Source organism: Canis lupus, chromosome 12 (genome assembly GCF_011100685.1).
Source record: "Canis lupus familiaris isolate Mischka breed German Shepherd chromosome 12, alternate assembly UU_Cfam_GSD_1.0, whole genome shotgun sequence".
In the NCBI taxonomy this organism is placed as follows: Eukaryota; Metazoa; Chordata; class Mammalia; order Carnivora; family Canidae; genus Canis; species Canis lupus.
The window spans coordinates 66,791,700-66,812,529 of record NC_049233.1 but is presented as its reverse complement, the minus strand read 5'-3'; the positions used below and the strand labels follow the sequence as shown (position 1 = coordinate 66,812,529).

Sequence of the window (20,830 nt, the reverse complement as noted above, 5' to 3'; positions counted from 1 at the left end):
AAGGGAACAACATCAAGGGAAGTGAGGCTGTTGTGTCAAACCTGCCAGTGAATGTTTTCTAGCCCATGAGCTATCCAGCTGCACATCATAACTGCAGCCTGTTTATCTAGTCACTGCATCCTTCCCTGTGTGATACATCATTTTTGCTCTGCTTCCCTCATCACATGATTTTTTTCTCTAAAACATCTCCATTTCTGCCCTTATATCTGTGTTCTTCACATGGTCATGATATTTTACTGTGCCTCCCATGTCTCTCTGTGTCATGTACTTCCTCTGATTCTCCCAATCTCTTCTCTCAATCGCTCTCTCTCAGGTATATTTCTTCAGAGTGGTAAATATTTGTATATACAAGTGATAAACATATATATGTATGTATATGTACATATCTACACATACTCACAAGTGGTAAAATTAAAAATAAACAGGGAATAGCATAGAATACAGGAATCCAGAGTTAGCATATTTAAATGCAGGAGGAAATTTTTTATTAAGTTAAAATCACAAAGGGATAGAAGGATGAACAGTGCATGAAAATGTTATACCATTTTTCTAAATATTACTTTCTCCCACTCAACCCTCCCCTGAGGATGTCCAAAGGGAATGCCACTTTATTTTCAGCTAGTCAAACATCTGAGAGCCCACTTCCATGGCTCCCGTGATGACTAGGCCAGATATAGACTATGCACCAAGGCCTCCCTGGGGCCCCCTCCCTACCACTTGCCCCACAAGGCTGAGTCCCACCACTGCTCTCTTGGACCATACACTCTGGAATTCTTTAAGATCGGAAATCCTAAGGAAGGTTCCCCCTTTTCTCCACAATAATCTCAACTGGGGAATCTCCTTCAACAGATTCCTACACCTAAGCTGTTTTGCTGATACACCCAAAACCTATATTGTCAGTCCTCACCTCTGGAAATGTTCCTCCCCTCGGCATTGAAATGTCCAGGCCTGAGTGCCTCCCTTCAGAACCTCTTCCCTTGAGGCAGTGGATGTGCCCATAATGTTTCACCTTCTCCCTTCTCTCAGAGTCCTTTGAGATAAAATCAGAATGAAAACCTGCATTTGGACCTGCACAAACACAGTGGAAAAGTCTTAAAGCAAATTCTTAATAGAGAGGCTACTTAATAATAATTCTCTCTATAAAAACACCATGAAAATCATAATCTTAGGACAAAGGTCAAAAAGTATTTATAATAAATATAACATTAATTCATTAATATAAAGATTTCTTACAAATCAAGGAAAATGGAATACCATATATAAAAGCAGGCAGGGATGTCTGGGTGGCTCAGTTGGTTGAGCATCTGCCTTTGGCTCAGGGTGTGATCCTGGGGTCCTGGGATCAAGTCCCACATCGAGCTTCCCATAGGAAGCCTGCTTCTCCTCTGCCTATGTCTCTGCCTCTTTCTCTCTCTGTGTCTCTCATGAATAAATAAAAAATATATTTTTTTAAAAAAAGCAGGCAAAAGATACAGATTGTTTCATCAAAGAAGAAATGCATGTGGTTAATTGGAAATTTTAATGTTCAAATTTTGAAAAAAATATGAAACTTAAAACAGTGGGATACAAGTTCTTGTCAAATTGCCAAAGATTTTCAAAAATATATAAAAATCCATACTAGTGAGGTTATAATGAGATGGTCAAATAGAAAGAGTGAAAATTGATACAGATGTTTTGGAAGCAATGTGGCAATGTGTGTGAAAGGTCTTTAAAATGCTCATTCCCTTATACCTTTTGACATAAAAACACATAATCTAGGAATCTAACCTAATATAATATTTGGGCATAGATTTGTATATACAGATATTCATCACAGTGTTATATTAAAATTTAAAATTATGTAGATATTTAGAGAACAATTAAACAAATTAAGATCTACTCATTTGATAAAATACTATGAAGGCATTAATTTAAAAAAACTTAGATGGAGAAATTATAAATTATATCTCTTTTTTTTTTAAACAGATTTTATTTATTTATTCATGAGAGACAGAGAGAGAGAGAGAGAGAGAGGCAGAGGGAGAAGCAGACTCCATGCAGAAAGCGCAATGTGGGACTTGATCCTGGGACTCCAGGATCACACCCTAAGCCAAAGGCCGGTGCCAAACCGCTGAGCCACTCAGGGATTCCCTATAAATTATATCTCAGTATTGCTTTCATTTTAATATCTTTGATTGAAACTGGACAGTAAAATTTTCATTAACCATCTATATTTCTTTTATTCAGCTTGAGTTGTATATGCCATATAACATTATATTAGTTTAAGGTTTGCAACATAATGATATATGTAGATATTGTGAAATGTTTACCACAATAATTTTAGTTAACACCATCACTTCACATATTAGTTTTGTGTGTGTGTGATCAAAATTAATAAGATCTACTCTCTTAGCTACTTTCGAATATACAATATAGTATTGTCAACTATAGTCAAACCATGCTGAGTATTATACCCCCGGGACCTATTTACCTTATAATTATAAATTTATACCTTTTGACGACCTTCACCTATTCTCCCCACTCTCACCCCTACCTCTGGCAACCACCAATCTGTTCTCTGTTTCTATGAGTTCAGTTATTTTTAGATTCTACATATAAGTGAGATTATAATAGTATTTGTCTTTCTTTGTCTGACTTATTTCATTTATATTTCTTTTTTAATAGTTTTCTCTTGTTTCCCCTAATTCTCTATGTTAAGCACTTCAAGGTGTTTAAAATTCTTCTTTTAAAGGACTCTTCATTCAGGGATCCCTGGGTGGCACAGCGGTTTAGCGCCTGCCTTTGGCCCAGGGCGCGATCCTGGAGACCCGGGATCGAATCCCACGTCAGGCTCCTGATGCATGGAGCCTGCTTCTCCCTCTGCCTATGTCTCTGCCTCTCTCTCTCTCTCTCTGTGACTATCATAAATAAATAAAAATTAAAAAAATAAAGGACTCTTCATTCAGATGGAAAGTAGGTAGGTAGGTAGGTAATCTTAAATTCTGCAGAAGCGGGATCCCTGGGTGGCGCAGCGGTTTGGCACCTGCCTTTGGCCCAGGGCACGATCCTGGAGACCTGGGATCGAATCCCACGTCGGGCTCCCGGTGCATGGAGCCTGCTTCTCCCTCTGCCTGTGTCTCTGCCTCTCTCTCTCTCTCTGTGACTATCATAAAATAAATTTAAAAAAATAAAAAAAAAAATTCTGCAGAAGCTGGTTATACCCATCCTCGTGACATCTCTTCCCCTCTGATTTCTAATATCCTATGATTACCTAATGACACACAAACTTGAACCCCTCAGAGTTGGTGTACTGCCAGAGGGAGGCTGGGGGCAGAGTTTAGCAGAACTCCTTAAGCACCTTCAAGGTTTATTTTCACCTGATTCCTTCCTACTGCTTTTAGAAACCATGTCAGTACCTTCTCAGCTCTCGCACTGAGGGATAAAAAGCAAGAGGGAAGTGAAGAGTGTTGTCATTAAAACCAGCAAGCTGAACTGGACCCCTGCTACTCAAAGAGTGGTCCATGGACCACTGTCACTTGGGAAATGTTTGAAATGCACACTCTTGGGCCCTACCCAAGACCTCCTAAATCAGGATCTGTAATACTGAATAACAGATAGCAAAATGTATTGTTATATTTATTTAATAAGGGCTTTTGCTTCTCGTTCTTAATTTTTAAAACTTAGCTTTATTTCTTTAAAATTAAGTGTTTCTTTAAAATTAAATGACTTTTTTTTCTTTTGAGTCAGAAGAATTCATTGTTGATGTTCTGCTTAGAAGATCTGTCTTTTGCTGAGAGTGCCATGTTGAAGTCTCCTACTACTATTGTATTATTTTCTAAGTATCTCTTTACTTTGTTTTTTTTCATTTTTTATTTTTATTATTTATTTATTTTTTAAATAATAAATTTATTTTTTATTGGTGTTCAATTTGCCAACATACAGAATAACACCCAGTGCTCATACCGTCAAGTGCCCCCTTCAGTGCCTGTCACCCATTCACCCCCACCCCCCACCCTCCTCCCCTTCCACCACCCCTAGTTTGTTTCCCAGAGTTAGGAGTCTTCATGTTCTGTCTCCCTTTCTGATATTTCCTACCCATTTCTTCTCCCTTCCCTTCTATTCCCTTTCACTATTATTTATATTCCCCAAATGAATGAGAACATACAATGTTTGTCCTTCTCCGATTGACTTACTTCACTCAGCATAATACCCTCCAGTTCCATCCACGTTGAAGCAAATGGTGGGTATTTGTCGTTTCTAATGGCTGAGGAATATTCCATTATATGCATAGACACAGCTTCTCTATCCATTCATCTTTCGATGGACACTGAGGCTCCTTCCACAGTGTGGCTATTGTGGACATTGCTGCTAGAAACATCAGGGTGCAGGTGTCCCAGCATTTCATTGCATCTGTATCTTTGGGGTAAATCCCCAGCAGTGCAATTGCTGGGTCTTAGGGCAGGTCTATTTTTAACTCTTTGAGGAAACTCCACACAGTTTTCCAGAGTGGCTGCACCACTTCACATTCCCACCAACAGTGTAAGAGGGTTCCCTTTTCTCCACATCCTCTCAAACATTTGTGGTTTCCTGCCTTGTTAATTTTCCCCATTCTCACTGGTGTGAGGTGGTATCTCATTGTGGTTTTGATTTGTATTTCCCTGATGGCAAGTGACTCTTTACTTTGGTTATTAATTGATGGATATACTTGGAAGCTCCTGCATTAGGAGCATAAATATTCATAATTGTTAGGTCTTCCTGTTGGATAGATCCTGTATGATATAGTGTCCCTCTTCATCTCTTATTAGAGTCTTTGGTATAAACTCTAATTTATCTGCTAGGAGGATTGCTACTCCAGCTTTCTTTTGAGGATCAGTTGAATGGTAATGGGATCATGTAGCCCATTCACATTCAGAGTAACTATTGAAAGATATGAATTTAGTGTCATCGTATTACCTATATAGTCCCTGTTTTTGTGGATTGTTTCTTTGGGCTCCCTCTTTCTTTTCAGGGTCCTCCTTAATATTTCTTGCAGAGCCGGTTGGTTAGGTGGTCACATATTCTTTCAGTTTCTGTCTATCTTGGAAGCTCTTTATCTCTCCTTCTATTCTGAATGACAGCCTTGCTGGATAAAGTATTCCTGGCTGAATGTTTTTCTCATTTAGTACCCTGTATATATTGTGCCAGCCCTTTCTGGCCTGCCAGGTGTCTGTGGAGAGATCTACTGTTAATCTGATATTTCTCCTCATATAAGTTAAGAATCTCTTGTCTCGAGCTGCTTTAAAAATTTTCTCTTTATCCTTGGAATTTGCAAGTTTCATTATTAAATGTTGAGGTGTTGAGTGGTTTTTATTGGGAGGGTCCTCTCTATCTCTTGGATCTGAATGCCTATTTCTCTCCCCAGATTAGGGAAGTCTCAGTTATGATTTGTTCAAATATATTTTGTGGTCCTCCTTCTCTCTCTTTCTCCCAGTCTCTTCTGGAATCCTAATTAGACATACATTCTTCCTTCTCAAGGTATCATTTATTTCCCCAAGGCTTTCCTCGTAGGTTCTTAATTGTTTTTCTCTTTTTTTCCTCAGCTTACTTCCTTTCCATCAACTTGTCTTCTATGTCACTCACTCTCTCTTCCACCTCACTAACTCTAGCAGTTAAAGTATCCAGTTTGGACTGCATCTCAGTTAAAGTATTTTTAATTTTGGCCTGATTAGATCTCAATTCTGCAGGAACAGAGTCTCTAAAATCCTTTATGCTTTTTTCCAGAGGCACCAGTAACTTTATAATTTTACTTCTGAATTGAATTTTTGACATCATATTTAAATCCACGTTCAATAACTCTATGCCAGAGAGGAGAGCTTCCAGTTCTTTCTTTTGTGGTGAATTCTTCCTTCTAGTCATTTTTTCCAGTGTAGAGTGGCTATATGAGTGAGCTGAGTCAAAAATATCAACCACAACCTAAGTAAAATGCACCCTAGACAATTATGAAGAGGTCAGAGACCAGAAAATAAAAGAAAAAGAACAGAACAAAATAAAACAAAAGGACCACTAAAATGAAAAACAAATTTTAAAACAAAATAGTAAAAAACAAAAAGAAGAAAAAAAGGGGGTGGTGGTGAGGAAGTGGTAGTGGAGAGAGAATTTAATCTTCCTGAGAGGACCTAGAGGGTGATCCTCTTGATTCTGAGTGTATTTTGTTCTGTATGTTAGAAGATGCTCAATTCCAAATTTATATAAACCAGCAATACTTATATAAAGACCCAACATCGACCATAAAAACATAAACAAGATAAAAGAGGGGGACAGAATGGGAAGGAAGAGAAAGTATAGTCTCACAGAATGAATCAACATGGTGTTCCACTTGATTCAGGGTGTCTTTTGGTCCGTGTGTTAGAAGGTACTGACTTCCACCACTGTAAAACAAAACAAGACCGAAAAAAAACAAAAAACAACAAAACAAAAACCCGTATCTCCTATCTACCAAAATTAAATTGAACGTTGAAGGGAATCCAGAACTGAAAAATAAATGTAAGATGTGTAATTGTAGAAATATGAAAGTCAAAAAAGGAAAAAGCTTAAAAACCAAGAGTTGGTAAAATATTGTAGTTAAGGTGAGAAAAGAGAAAAAAATATTGGAAAATTTTAACCTGATATAAAAACAAGTCATAATGAAGAAAAATAAAAACAATCGTCTACTTTTATATACTATTTTCCCTCAGTCCTGGAGCTTTCCAGTGCTGCTTGTTCAGTAAACTCACTTTTCCCTTGTCCTTCCAGCAGTTCTTCTGGGGGAGGGTCTGCTGTGCTGATTCTCAGGTGTGGGTGCCCGGGAGTAGATGCCCCGCCCCTTGACAGGCTCTGGGGTAAAGGGAGCTCCGGAGCTGGCCCTCGGAACCGGAGGGGGGCTTCTCCCAAACACCTCTGATGTGGTGCTACGGCTCTTTACCGAGATTGGACCCCAGTGTGCAGTGAGCTTTCCCTGGGCACCCCCTCCTCTTATAGTGACTCCAGGAATCTTGAGGCCTCACTGCCCCTCCTGCAATTCTGCTCGATTTCCCTGCTAAGCACTTTCCCATCAGGGACATGGATTTTTAAAGTTTCCAGCTTCTCCCGGGCTGGGCTTTTGTGCCCCGAGGCTTTTGAGGCTCTGCTTTTGCCCAGCTAGTTGTGGTTCCCCTCTCACACTTTATTTTTTATTTTTTTCACCTTCCTACCTTGTTTGAAGTGAAAACGGTTCTCTCTGTAGCATTCCAGCTGTTCTGTCTTTAATCTCAGGTTGAATTCGTAGGTGTTCAGGATGTTTTGAAAGTTATCTGGGTAATTTTGGGGGACCAGATGAGTTGAAGACCCCTACTCTTCCACCATCTTGCCTCCACTTGAATCAGAAGAATTCAAAAGATAACTCTGAAAAATTATAAGAAGATAAGGTCTGCAAAAACGATTTGCACCAGGAGTATCTTGACTTCTCTGTCTATGATGGTAATATCAGTGTGTCATTTTCCACAGGTAGTGGAAGAAAACACAAATAGGTGTTCTGGTGCCCCAAAGTATGGAGGATGGATAGTGGACAACTGCCCTACTATAAAAGAGCTGTGGATAGTCTTAGTCGATAAAGGAATTATACCGGATTTAATAATCTGTTTATCAGATACAGAAAACAACGGTTGGTAAATATTTATCATGTAAATCTAAAAGTGAAGTTTTTAATGCTGACAATACATTTAGTTAAAATACAAAATGGAAAGCCCTCCACTCTCCCTACATACAAATACCACATGAGCCATCCCGTCACAACCCAGAGGTACACAAAATGAGGCACCCTCTCACCAAGTATATGGCCAGGAATGGTGTGCTGGATCATTGGCTGTTCCATCAGGTCCTTACACTTATTCTTTGGAGCTGAGAACTTAACACCCTGTCATCATTATAACTTCTAAATGAAAAACAAGTAAGGCAGAGAGTAAAGACTATACATTAGTCCTTATTCACTTCAAATGGGAAATATCAAGTACCTAAAGATAGCAGAACTAAATTTTAATTATTCTGTCACTTTGAATGAAGCTATAGTAATCAAAACAATATGGTACTGATGTAAGAACAGACACCTAGGCCAATGAAATAGAGTTGAGAGGCCAGAGTTGAGTTGACCCATACATATATGGCCAACTAATCTTTAACATGGAAGCCAAGAATATTCTTTTGTCTTGCTTTTTAAGGAAATGTATTTGAAAAAGAGTTTTCAGTGAGAAAATATGATATACCACCTCTTTTCATGTTTTAGTTATTTTCACAATGCCGATATATACCTCTTAGAAAGGATTTCAGACAGTCTCAATATTTTGAAGAACCTACGGTCCATTTAGAGAAATACTTAAAGGGAAATCTATTTGGATATAGGCAGAAATAATTTTTCAACATTAATTTCCAAAATGCATCTTATTATATTTTATAGAGCTTCAAAATTAATGTTATTCTCTTTATCTGTATTTCAGGAAAATATTTACTTAATAGACTGTATTTAGAGAATAAACATGAGGTTGACTCTAAGATCTTTGAAAGATTATTAGATGAACTACAAAAGAAAAAAAAAGAGGAAGAAGCAGCAAGGTAAAAATCTGCCTAGCATAATAAAATAAGTTGATGAATTTTTTTATAGCTATTAAATAGCTACTTACAAGTTACATTTATGAAATGCCTTTAACATCAAAACAGTGGTCTACTAAGTAGATCCAATTCTAATTAATTCTAAGAAAAACAATAGTTTTACAAATACTTTCAGAATGTCTAAGTGCATCTGAGTTGTGGATGTTTTCATAGCCCCAAATCAGATTTATTCTAGAACAAATGTTTGCTCTCAGAAGACATTGTAAAACAAAAACAAAAACAAACAAAAAAAGTGACCACAGATAAGAGTATTCTTTTTACCATGTTTATCTGTGACTTAAATAATTTTGCTGACTAGTATCCACAAATCAAAGAAATTATTTGATGAAAAGTAAAAGGGGCACCTGAGTGGCTCAGTTAGTTAAGCTTCCGACTATTGCTTTTGCCTCAGGTCACAATCAAGCCCCAAGTCATCAAGCCCCACATTGGGCTCTGCACTCAACAGCAAGTCTACTTGAAATTCTCTTATGTACTTTCCCCTTATCCCTCTCCCTGCTCTCTCTCTCTCTCTCTAATAAATAAATATTTTTTTTTTAAAAAGAATGGCTTTAATTACTGTTTTCCTGACGTATCTTCTATAAGAACTGTAGTAATATCTTTTGAAGAGAAAAGAAGTAACTAGATTTTCACAGGATGGGGAAAGGATGCAGCGAACACTGAATATGGAGAATGACAGCCCTATAAAATAGGAAAACTGCCCCAGCTGCCCCATGAGCAGCTTATATGAATGGGCTCTACATGACTCCTGTTGGTGAATACTTGGTACAGGTTTTTGATATTATTTTTAAAAGGATGCAGTCAACTCTCTTATACTTGTTTCTTTGTGCAATAATATGCTGATTCCTAAAAGCTAATAGAATTTCTAGGTCAAAGGTATATACATTTTAATTTTTAATAAATATTGCCTTTCTCCATCACTTTTTCTAAATAAGATTGAAGTATTTTCTTTTTTATTTATTTTTTTAAGATTTTATTTATTTATTCATGAGAGACAGAGAGAGGCAGAGACACAGGCAGAGGTAAAGGCAGGCTCCATGCAGGGAGCCCGACGTGGGACTGGATCCCAGGTCTCCAGGATCATGCTCTGGACTGAAGGCGACACTAAACCGCTGAGCCACCCGGGCTACCCTCTCCATCACTTCACTGACTTTCTAATACCTGTCTTCACCATTAAGGCAGGCTTAAGGCTTCAACCCTAATGAAAAACAGATTCCCTCCAGATATTTAAGTTTCCATATTTCTGGTCTCTTCAACTTTCATTATTGCTGTGTTGAAGAGAAACGAAATCAGGAAATAATTTTTCTTAGTACAAAGATAATTATTTATTCAGTATAGAAAATTTTTAAATGCAAAAAATAATAAATAAAAAAACTCTCATAGTGGCAACATCCAGAAATAATTATTATTAGCAATTTGATTAGTATTCTTCTAGGCTTTTTATCATCATTTATGTAAACTTTAAATACAAATTTTGAATTCTATTATACATTGTTTTATATTATACTTTTTTGTCACTTAACATTTTTTGTGGACTTTTCTGGCTTACTCAAAAGGGGAAATGGTACAACTTCTCCCATTTACCTTTTCAGCTTAGAGTTAGATAATTCTTTATTAATTTTGACAGAGTTCCTAATTAATAGCCAAAAAATTTTAAAGTATAACATTGCAACTTTTCTTACAAAAAAAAAACCCCACAAAACAAAAAATGGGGGGAAAACCCTGAAAATTAAGTGGCTTCAACATGAGCAAATTAAACATTTACATCACAAAGTTAAGTACAATGAACACTATACACAATTTACTCTATTTCTTACCACTATAAGCTTCAAATTCTATAATATTGTGAGATATCTGAATTTCCAAAGTTGATTAAATTTTGGATCTTTTCATTTCAGAAAAGCCACTGAAGAGGCATTGAGAATAGAAGACCAAAGACTGTTGGAAGCTATGAACGAGAAAGCGAAAGGCAAACACAGATTTATATCATTAATAATGTGTCATTTAATTTTGTGTTGTTACTGCAGGCAGCTGCAGTATTTCAGGTGAATTCCAGACAGTGCGACCATATTTCCCAGTCTGCCCATGAGAGGTTTAATGCTACGCCTATGGTACTGAAATATTTATTTGAGGCACTTTCATTCTCAGTGTCTCCATTTGGATAAAAAATTATGTGGTCACTAGAGTAATGGAGTCATAGGAAAAGACCTCCGACATCCTCTACAGTGTATGTATACAGCAGGCAGTGTAGGCAGCATGTCTTAAAACGGCTGCCCTTGTCACATGTATGACACATGGCTGTTGGAATTACTTCTTCTAGAATGATCTTGCACGAGTTGAGAAAACAGCCCATCTCTCCTGCTATGCCCATTGTCTTTGAACTTAAACTTTCATCTCCGTTATAGAAGAACAGACTCCAACAGTTTTTTAAGACTGAAGTTCCTAACCTGGAGTTCATGGATCAAATTCAGTGGTCTGTGAGCTTGAAGGGGAAAATAATTACAACTCTATTTTCACTAACCTTTACCTGAAATTTAGTATTTCCTTCACTTCGTAATGAATATAGGCAACAAACCCTAATAGTATCAGTAGTAGCTTGACTTCATTGCCAGTAGAAACAAAGATATTTTCATATCACATTACAATTTAATAGATCTTGTTTATGCTTCATCACTATTCCAAAGTGATGGTAGTTTTATTAGGCCAGTTGCTAGTTCTTGTTATTTAATGCATTAGTAAAGATGCACAAATATCCTACAGCACAAAATTCATTTTGATATCTTCATAACTATATTTCAATATAAGTGGTTTCTCATGTATTTTGTTTGATGGGTTTGAAAGCACTATTCTAAGGAGGGTAAGTTTCACCAGACTGCCAAAGGGTCCATGACTCTAAAGAGTGAAAAGTAATCTATTTAAGTTTTCCTTTGTAGGCAAAAAGCCACCCCAAAACTAAAACAACTACCATTTTTATTCTGTACATGTTGGATCAGGACTTAACACGGGGTTTATCTTCCTGAGGAGCTCAGTTCAGGCTTTGGGTGGCCACCTCGGAAGCCAGCCCTCCAGGCCCTTGCAAGCCTTCAGAGATTGCAACCCTAACTCACATCTTCCTTTGGCTTCGTGAGAGACCCAGAGCCAGAACCACCAGTTAAGCTACTCCCAAATTCCTAACTCCAGAAACTGCAGGGATAATGTGTGATTATTGTTGTTTTAAACATGACGTTTTGGAGTAATTTATTATGAAACAATAAATAACTAATATAACATATACTTAGTAAAACAGATAGTATAAAGATCTTAAAACACTTTTCTGTGCATTCGTAACTTACCTGGTACACAGATTGTCCATTAAAATTGTAGAAAAAGGGGATGCCTGGGTGGCTCAGTGGTTGAGCATCTGCCTTCAGCTCAGGTCACGATCCCGGGGTCCTGGGATCGGGCTCCCCTGCACGGAGCCTGCCTCTCCCTCTGCCTGTGTCTCTGCCTCTCTCTATGTGTCTCTCACGAATAAATAAATCTTTTTTTTAAATTCTAAAAAAAGTATTAGAACTTTTTACACGCCTCTGCATCATTATATAAGCTTTTTTTATTTGTGTGTTATATAAAGCACCTAATATGGATAAGAATTCAACTTATAAATAACTATAATAACAACGTATAAATGCATATTGGAAATATTTGATAATTTTTTTTTTTACTATGAGAGATACTCAGTTGAAAGACATTGTGAGTTTTGCTGTATAGCACATAACTTCATCCCAAATCCTAGTAGGATTCAGCAGATGCTGCTTCTTCCTTGGGTATATCACATGATTCCTCTTGATGACACAAAACAGTCACCACAGTGTAAGTCACCCACTTAGAAGCCACATGCACTGCAGTCCTGGTACAGACCCAGACCTCTCAGGAACACTTTAAGTTGTTTTGCTCTGGGTGTTTCATCACCAGGTTCAGATCAAAATTTGGATGCCAGAGATATCTCATACCAGATGGCCTCGGAAGATATTCACTGGGGGAAGAAATTTCCACCAGAGTCCAGAAAACTTGAAACCCCATGCTCCAGGAGGGCAGGGCCATTCCTTATTCTTTGTTTTGGCCTCAGCACTTACCAGAATACTTGGCACCCAATTAAATACTTGTTGATCTAAACTGAATAATAATTTATTTCTCACTTTTTTTTTTTTCTAGAAGTAGAAGAGACTGAACTAGAGGCTGATGAGGAGATTGAAGGTGAGGAGTCAGAAGTTCAGGAAGTGCCTGGGGCCCTGGAGGCAGCCAAAGAGACCAAGGGATCCTTACCTGAGGAGTCTGAAGCACCAGAGGGCCCTGAAACAGAATTCGATTCAGGTTAGACTCTACTGAGGGCTGTGTCCTTAATTCTACTCATGTCTATTGGATGTATCTGTGTGTGCGCGTGCATGCCTTTGTGTCTTTTCTATGTTAATCAAATGGAAGCAGGCTAAAAATGGTGACATGAGCTCCCAGAGAGCAGCCATTTAGTCCAAATCACATGGCTGGTAGTGTGGTAGGAAAGCCAAATCTTCTCTGCCCTGGTGCTGGCACTCAGGAGTAGGGCCAGCTATGCAATCTGTGAGTCATATGATTCAAAAAGCAGGAAACAGTGCCTTTAAACATACTAAAATATCATGCTTTTTCTTTTCTCCCATGGCCTCTTTTCTCAATTTGTCATGGTGCTTTTTGTTTGCTAATTAATCTCACTCTAAGAAAAATTTTAAATTTTATTCACTGGCGTAAATTTTACTGTTCGTCTTTATGTTTTACAATGCTATTTTTAAACGTAGATGTAAGAGCATTTAACTTATATGCACAATCACCAAAATTACACAATTTGTATTTTGCAGCATTGACACGCGTACGCATTTCATTCCTTTTTTTTTTTTTTTTAATGAGTGTGGGAGGGAGAGGCAGACGGAGAAGGAGAGAGAAAGAGTCTTAAGCAGCCTCCAAGGTCTGTGCAGACCCTGACAGGCCTCAATCTCACAACTCTGAGATCACGACCTGACCCGAAACCAAGATTTGGTCACTTAACCGGCTGAGCCACCCCGGCTCCCCTTATATGTATTTCATCCTTAACAGAATATCACATCAGTTTCATGCATGATTAACTAACTGAGCTTTTTATTTCACTTCTTAATATGCACATATATTCTATGAACACTCTCTACCTTTAGTTTCCTAACGCTTAAGGAAAGACTTGGAACTCTGGGTTGCCCTATCTTTTTCTTTCCTTCCATGTCATCCTTTTCAGCCTAAGTGTTCAGCTAATATAGGAAAGTAACATGAGTGAGAAAGGTTCCCTGGTTGTTCATGACTCTGAATGCTATCACCTTTCAGCATCTGAAGCAAGGTCTAGTTTAAAGGAAAGTGTGGTTTCTCAGGGCTGCTTGCTGGCATCCTCCCCGCCCCCCACCACTCGGTCACACTCCCTCATATGTGGGCCCCTGGAATTCTGTGGTCATGACAGGGCATCGGGGATGCTCATGAGAACATGAGGGCGAGGGACGGCAAACGCATACTGTGCATGTCTCTGCTCACATGCCCTCTCTTTTGTCCCATTGGTGTCCCTGTTTTGCTTACAAAATAGTTCAAAGATAAAATTACTAAAAATGTCAAAATGACAACCAAAGAGCCTTAATCTTTTAAAAAAAAATTTTAATCTATTTATTCATGAGAGACACAGAGAGAGAGAGAGGCAGAGACACAGGCAGAGAAAGAAACAGGCTCCTTGCAGGGACCCCGATGTGGGACTTGATCCCGGGACTCAATCCTGGGGCTCCAGGATCACACCTGGGCCCAAGGCAGAAGCTCAACCACTGAGCAACCCAGGTGTTCCCAAAGACCATTAATCTTACATGTGAGGCCACTCTAGGCAAAAGACCTTGTGCACCTGCGCTGGTCGCACACTCATTAAGGCAGCCCTGCCTCAGAGGTCCAAGTTGGTGGACTAGTGAAGGGCAGAAGGAGTCTACAGGCAACGAAAGTCAGATACTCTCAGGAACCAGAGAGTATCTTAAAGCAGCAAGATGGGAGACCCCACTGTGGTGGGAATGAGGCACCTAAATGCTCTCAGGCAAGGTTAGTATTGGATTAGAAACTAATCCTACAAACTAAACGTGTTCGGATGCCTGCGACTAGATGCCAGTCTGGAGCAATGAAGTGCTGGGAACCCGCTGTCAGCTGGTGAAAGAACCAAGACCAAGGGGAATTTTTACAATGAGCAGTCCAAGTTCCATGTAGATCATTTTTGCTACGAGATTGGCATTAGCATTATGGGACAATAAGTATAAAATCGGATCCCCTGTGCCAGACAGAGGAGTTAGCAGAATGAAACATGCAATTTCCTTTCAGGAGTTCCATGCCTCTGTTGACTTGAGCTCCTACCCAGAAACTTCATTGTTTTTTTTTTGTTGTTGTTTTTGTTTTTGTTGTTGTTGCTGTTGTTTCTGTAAAAACAAGTGTTTTTTTGTTGTTGTTTGTTTAAAATCAATTAATTAACATATTATTAGTGTAATTAGTTTCAGAGGTAGAGTTCAATGATTCATCAGTTGTATATAAGAGTCCTCCCTCATTACATCATGTGCCCATCACCCAGTTACTCCATCCCCCCACCCACTCCCCTCCTGCAACCCTCAGTTTGTTTCCTATGGTGTGTTACCCTCTCTGATTTCATCTTATTTTATTTTTCCCTCCCTTCCCCTATGTTCCTCTGTTTTGTTTCTTAAATTCCACATATAAGTGAAATCATGATATTTGTCTGTCTCTCTCTGATTGACTTATTTTGCTTAGCATAATACCCTCGGCTCCATCCACATTGTTGCAAATGGTAAGATTTCATTTTTTTTGATGGCTGAGTCATATTCCTATATATATAAACCACATCTTTATCCATTCATCTGTCGGTGGACATCTGGGCTCTTTCCATATCTTGGCTATTGTGGACATCGCTGCTATAAACATTGGGGTGGAAGTACCTCTTCAAATCACTATGTTTGTATCCTTTGGATAAATACCTAGTAGTGTAATTGCTGGGTTGTGAGGAAGCTCTATTTTTGACTTTTTGAGGAACCTCCATACTATTTCCCAGAGCAGCTGCACCAGTTTGCATTCCCACCAACAGTGTGAGACAGTTTCCCTTTCTCCACATCCTCGCCCACATCTATTGTTTCCCAACTTGTTAATTTTAGCCATTCTGACTCGTGTGACCAGAAACCTCATTGTTTTCTTCCGGATCTAATCAATTTGACAACAATTCTTCCACCCACCTATCTTTGGCAAGAAGACAGGCCATAAAATACCAAAAGAAATAAAAGATACTGACATCTATTAAATATGACATGTCAAACATATCCTCATAGTTCCAATATCCACAATATCTCACGATTAGTATTTACTAACATAACAGGTCTAGGGGACAATTTACTTTTGTTGCTTTTTATCTGATTATTTCCCCCCAGGGAACCTACTTTGGATGTTCTAAAGCCAGCATCCTACTCTAGTTAGGGTCAATTCTAGCCCAATTCTAGACAACGTAGACGTAACTGGGCTTCTCCAGGGCAGGTTCGCTTCTGTAAAATGTATCTGTTTCGGTCATATTAAGCCATATTCTATTTCACAGAAGGGCCTGTATCTGATTTAGCGAGTGATTACTTCTTCTATCCAAGGGTCTTCTCCTCTAAATTACTTAAGGAGGCAAATTTTTTTCTCACCTAAAACTGCCCTGTCTAATCACAAAAAGACAAATACTGTATGATTCCACTTATATGAGATACTTAACATAGTCAGAATCATAAAGTCAGAAAGTAGACTGGCGGTTGCCAGGGGCTCAGGGGAGGTGGGGAGTTATTATTTAATGAGTACAGAGTTTCTGTTTCACTAGATGAAAAGAGTTATGGGCTGAAAGGTGGTGATGGTTGCACAACAATGTAGATGTGCTGGATACCACTGAACTGTATACCTAAAATAGTTAAGAGGGTAAGTTTTATGTTATTTGAATTTACTGCAATTAAAAGAAAAAAGAAAAAAACCGTTCTAACATAAATCCATTACTTTTGGAATTTTTAAGCTTTGTCCAGAGTCCCCCGATTTGGTAGGCCAATGATGGCTGCCAAAGATATGTCACATCCAAATTACTAGAACCTGCCAATCTTACCTTATTTGGAAGAAAGATCTCTGTAGATGTGACTAAATATCTTGAGATGCAGAGATCACCCAGGATTATCCAGGTGGGCCCAAAATGCCATCACAAGTGTCCATATACATTCTGTATGTTAGTAAATTGAACACCAATAAAAAATAAAAAAAAAATAAAAAAAAAGAATACAGTGAGGAAAAATAGAAAAAAAAAACAAAAACAAAACAAGTGTCCATATACAAGGGAGGTAGAGGGAGCTCAGACTCACATGCAGGGGAAAAACCCATGTTTAGGTGGAAACAGACATTGCCTTGCCATGATGTAGCCTCAAGCCAAGGAGTGACAGCAGCCCAGAAAAGCTTGAACAGGTGAAAAGTGACTCTCCTCTAGCACGGCAGAGGTGGCACAGCCCTGCCAACACCTTGATTTCTGACTTCTGGCCTTCAGAATTGTGAGAGAATACATTCCTTTTTTTTTTTTTCTTTTAAGACACCAAGTTTGTGGCAGTTTTTTTTTTGTTTTTTTTTTTTTTGGCAGCCACAGGAAACTAATACATAGCCACAATAGGTTTTTTGTTTGTTTGTTTTTTGTTTTTGTTTTTGTTTTTTTTTAATGCCTCATGCTAGAGAATACATCTTTTCCTCTGTCTTGGTCCACAAGGTAATCATTTCCTCTGTCAATACTCAGGATGACTGAAGCTTCATCACAAACCTGTTTTCACTCTAGCCTTCTTAGAATGGAATGACATATGTGTTGCTTAGAATCAGTGCTTTCAGGGTCATTACATTTGGATGCATTCAGAGGCTAATTAATCACTTTGATCGTCCTCAATTTGCTTAGGTATAGGCAATTACGTGGAACTTGCAAGCAGCTGAGCTTAGAGTAACCATTGGCTCTCATCACGATGCTTTATTCTAAGCCTTTCATGGTCCTGTAATACAGTCAGCTATTAATAAACATTAGGAAATACATTCTTTTAATAAATATTTATTGAATCTCTTCTAAGTGTCAGGCAAAGAAACAGGCGCTGCCCTAGGTACTAGGGACTCCACAGTGATCAAGATAGCCAAGGAGTTGTCATTCTATGAGTAAAGAATAAAACAAGTAATAACTAAAATGATTTATGATAGTGTTAAGTGCTATGGGTAAAATATATGAAGATACTAAAGCAGAGCCTAGTGATCTAGTAGATGCTCAATAAATGTTTGTTTAATGAATGAGCAAGGTGGAGACCAGTGGGGTGATTTGGAAGAGGCAAGACTAAACATCATGATCAAGGAAGAGTGTCATCTGGGACAAGGCAAGGCAGAAATGCTGAAAAGGGTCTGTGCAAAGATCCTTCTACTGCAGAGGTTCAGAGGTGGGCACAGTTCAATGGGCAAGAAAGGAATTGAGTGTGACTGGGACATGGTGAGCAAGAGAGAAGTGGGGGAGGATGAGATTGAACAGCAGAGGCAGAGGCCAGAGGCTTAGAATGTTTGAAGCTCTGAGTGCAGGTATTCACTATGATCTCTTTAACATTTTTTACATTTCACTTTGGCTACTATATGACACCTTATGTCATTGTTCTGCACCTCAAGTGCTTTGTTAAACAGGGTTAGGAATATTTACCAAACAGTTTTTAGAGGGGTAGGAACATCTTATTTAAAGCACCTAATGCTATGTCTGGAAAGCAAGTGATGCTTTGGCATCATCATCACCTGGCTAGCACTTAAAGATTTGTTCTTCATCAGCTTTATGTGACTTCTAAAAAGGCCAGAGTTCAGGATTCCTACCCGCAAAAAAAGGCTAAACTAAACCTCAGCACTCTCAAAATCAATAGTTACATCCCCTCCCCTGATATCAGAAGGAAAGGAACCAACATTTTTAAAAAGATTTTATTTATTTATTCATGAGAGACAGAGGCGGAGACACAGGCAGAGGGAGAAGTAGGCTCCATGCAGGGAGCCCAATGTGGGACTTGAACCCGGGTCTCCAGGATCATGCCCTGGGCTGAAGGCAGCGTTAAACCGTTGGGCCACCGCGGCAACCAACATTTTGGGCTTGTGGCAATCAGGATAAATTCCTGGAGCTGGAGATTGGGGGTCACCCTCCCTCAGCCATGCAGAGAAGGGTAACATGAGAACAAAAGCACAGCTCTGCCCGGAAAAAGAAGAGTGAGTTAGCAACACTGTCTGCTACTGGATATATAATATAAAGTGCCCTTCGTTGCTCCTTTGCTAAATTTTCACTAAATCCCACATTACTCTCCAATGCTTGTTTTCAAGTAGACTGTTGGGAAATGTGTTGGTCTCCTAGGGTTGCCATTAACAAATTACCATAAACTTAGTGGCTTCAAACAGCAGAAATTTATCCTTTCACAGTTCTGGAGGCTAGAGGTCCAAAATCAGGATACAAATATGGTCTCTCTCTCTCTCTCTCTCTCAAATTATCTTACTGTACCATACTCACTCTTCTTGTGATGCTGTAAGATGATAAAATGCCATCGTGATGAGATGAACTGGGTTGAGTGATGTATGCATTGTGGCGTAACCGTTAGGCTGCTGTCGACCTTCCGACAGTATGTCAGAAGAGGATCATCTGCTTCTGGATGCGGCTGACCACAGTTAACTGAAACCGCAGAAAGCAGAACTATGGGTGAGGAGACTACTGTGTATACAGTAAATGATCCGCATCAAAATCACCTAGGTTTCTGATGGCCAACAGACACATGGAAAGATGCTCAAAATCACTCCTCATCAGGAGGACAAGGAAATACCACCTCACACCTGTCAGAATGACAAAAATCAAAAACACAAGAAACAGTAAGTTGGCAACAATATGGAGAAAAGGGAACCTTTGTGCACTGTTGGTGGGAATGCAAACCAGTGACACAATGCACAGCGGCTACTGTGGAAAACACTATAGCAGTTCCTCAAAAAAAATAAAAATAGAACTACCCTGTGATCCAGTAGTCACACTACTCAGTATTTACTGAAAAATACAAAGACACTAACTTGAAAAGATTTATGCACCCCCGTGTTCATCGTAGCGTTATTTACCATAGTCAAGTTATGGAAGCAGCCCAAGTGTCCAGTGATAAATGGATAAAGAAGATGTGCTGTGCACATACAATGGAACATTATTCAGTCATAAAAAAGAATGAAATCTTGTCATTTGGATCTAGACGGTAGAATGCTAAATGGAATAAACCAGTCAAAGACAAACACCATATGACCTCACTCAAATGTGGAACTTGAGAAACAAAACAAATGAACAAAGGAGAAAAGAAGAGAGAGAGAGAGAGAGAGAGACAAACCAAGGACAAACTCTTCAATATAGAGAACAAACTAGTGGTCACCAGAGTGGATGTGGGTGAGGTGATGGGGAAATAGGTGAAGGGGATAAAGAGTATGATTATCTTGATGAGCTCTGAGTAATATATGGGATTGTTGAATCACCATATAGTTCACCTGAAATTAATCTAACATCGTTATGTTAACTACATGGGAATTCAAATAAATAGACATTTTTTAAAAAGAATCACCTAGGGGCATCTGGGTGGCTCAGTCGGTTAAGCATCTGACTTCAGTTCAGGTCATGATCTGGGGGTCCTGGGTTCGAGCCCCTCAGCCTGACTCCCCACTTAGTGGGGAGTCTGCTTCTACCCCTCCCTTTGCCCCTCCCCCCCCACTCATGTTCTCTCTCTCCCTCTCTCAAATAAATAAATAGAATCTTTAAAAATAAAAAAGAATCACCTAAGTTTCTTTTTTTATTATTGGAGTTCAATTTGCCAACATAAATTTCTTATTTTAAAGGCTCCTGAGCTCCACCCAACTTCTGGTTCAGTAAGTCTAGGATGGAGTTTAGAAATCTCTATTTTATTGAACACCTCTAGTGATTCTTGCTGACAATTATGAACTGTCATAAGAAAAAAAGTGGGCTGAAAAAGGTTTTATAAATGATCACCTTTAAGTCATAGAAAAAAAATATTGTACCTATTAAAATCTAATCCCAAAAACATAAACTCAAGGATGACTCAGCTGCACCGTGTATCCACAG

The 20,830-nt window shown here is 38.8% G+C and overlaps 1 protein-coding gene and 1 long non-coding RNA gene across 10 annotated transcripts in view; one reads left to right on the top strand and one right to left on the bottom strand.

The window, feature by feature from the left end:
- AK9 (adenylate kinase 9) overlaps positions 1-20,830 on the top strand; it is a 127,437-nt gene that overhangs the window by 49,608 nt on the left and 56,999 nt on the right. For all 7 annotated transcript variants that reach the window (XM_038554914.1, XM_038554912.1, XM_038554915.1 and 4 more), the window contains 4 exons: positions 7,480-7,636; positions 8,466-8,580; positions 10,533-10,603; positions 12,826-12,984. In XM_038554914.1, the coding sequence (XP_038410842.1) occupies positions 7,480-7,636; positions 8,466-8,580; positions 10,533-10,603; positions 12,826-12,984 (502 nt within the window). The remainder of the gene's footprint in view (positions 1-7,479; positions 7,637-8,465; positions 8,581-10,532; positions 10,604-12,825; positions 12,985-20,830) is intronic.
- Positions 476-19,882, bottom strand: LOC111098393. Of its 3 annotated transcripts, none has more exons than XR_005368131.1 (8): positions 19,831-19,882; positions 19,241-19,557; positions 16,808-16,918; positions 12,937-12,963; positions 10,452-10,582; positions 7,801-7,906; positions 7,188-7,377; positions 476-1,030 (listed from the first exon to the last, which is right to left on the bottom strand). It is a non-coding gene; the product is annotated as an uncharacterized LOC111098393 (long non-coding RNA). The 3 variants fall into 3 exon arrangements; XR_005368132.1 differs by having other exon boundaries at positions 19,241-19,399; positions 19,831-19,870; XR_005368133.1 differs by lacking the exon at positions 16,808-16,918.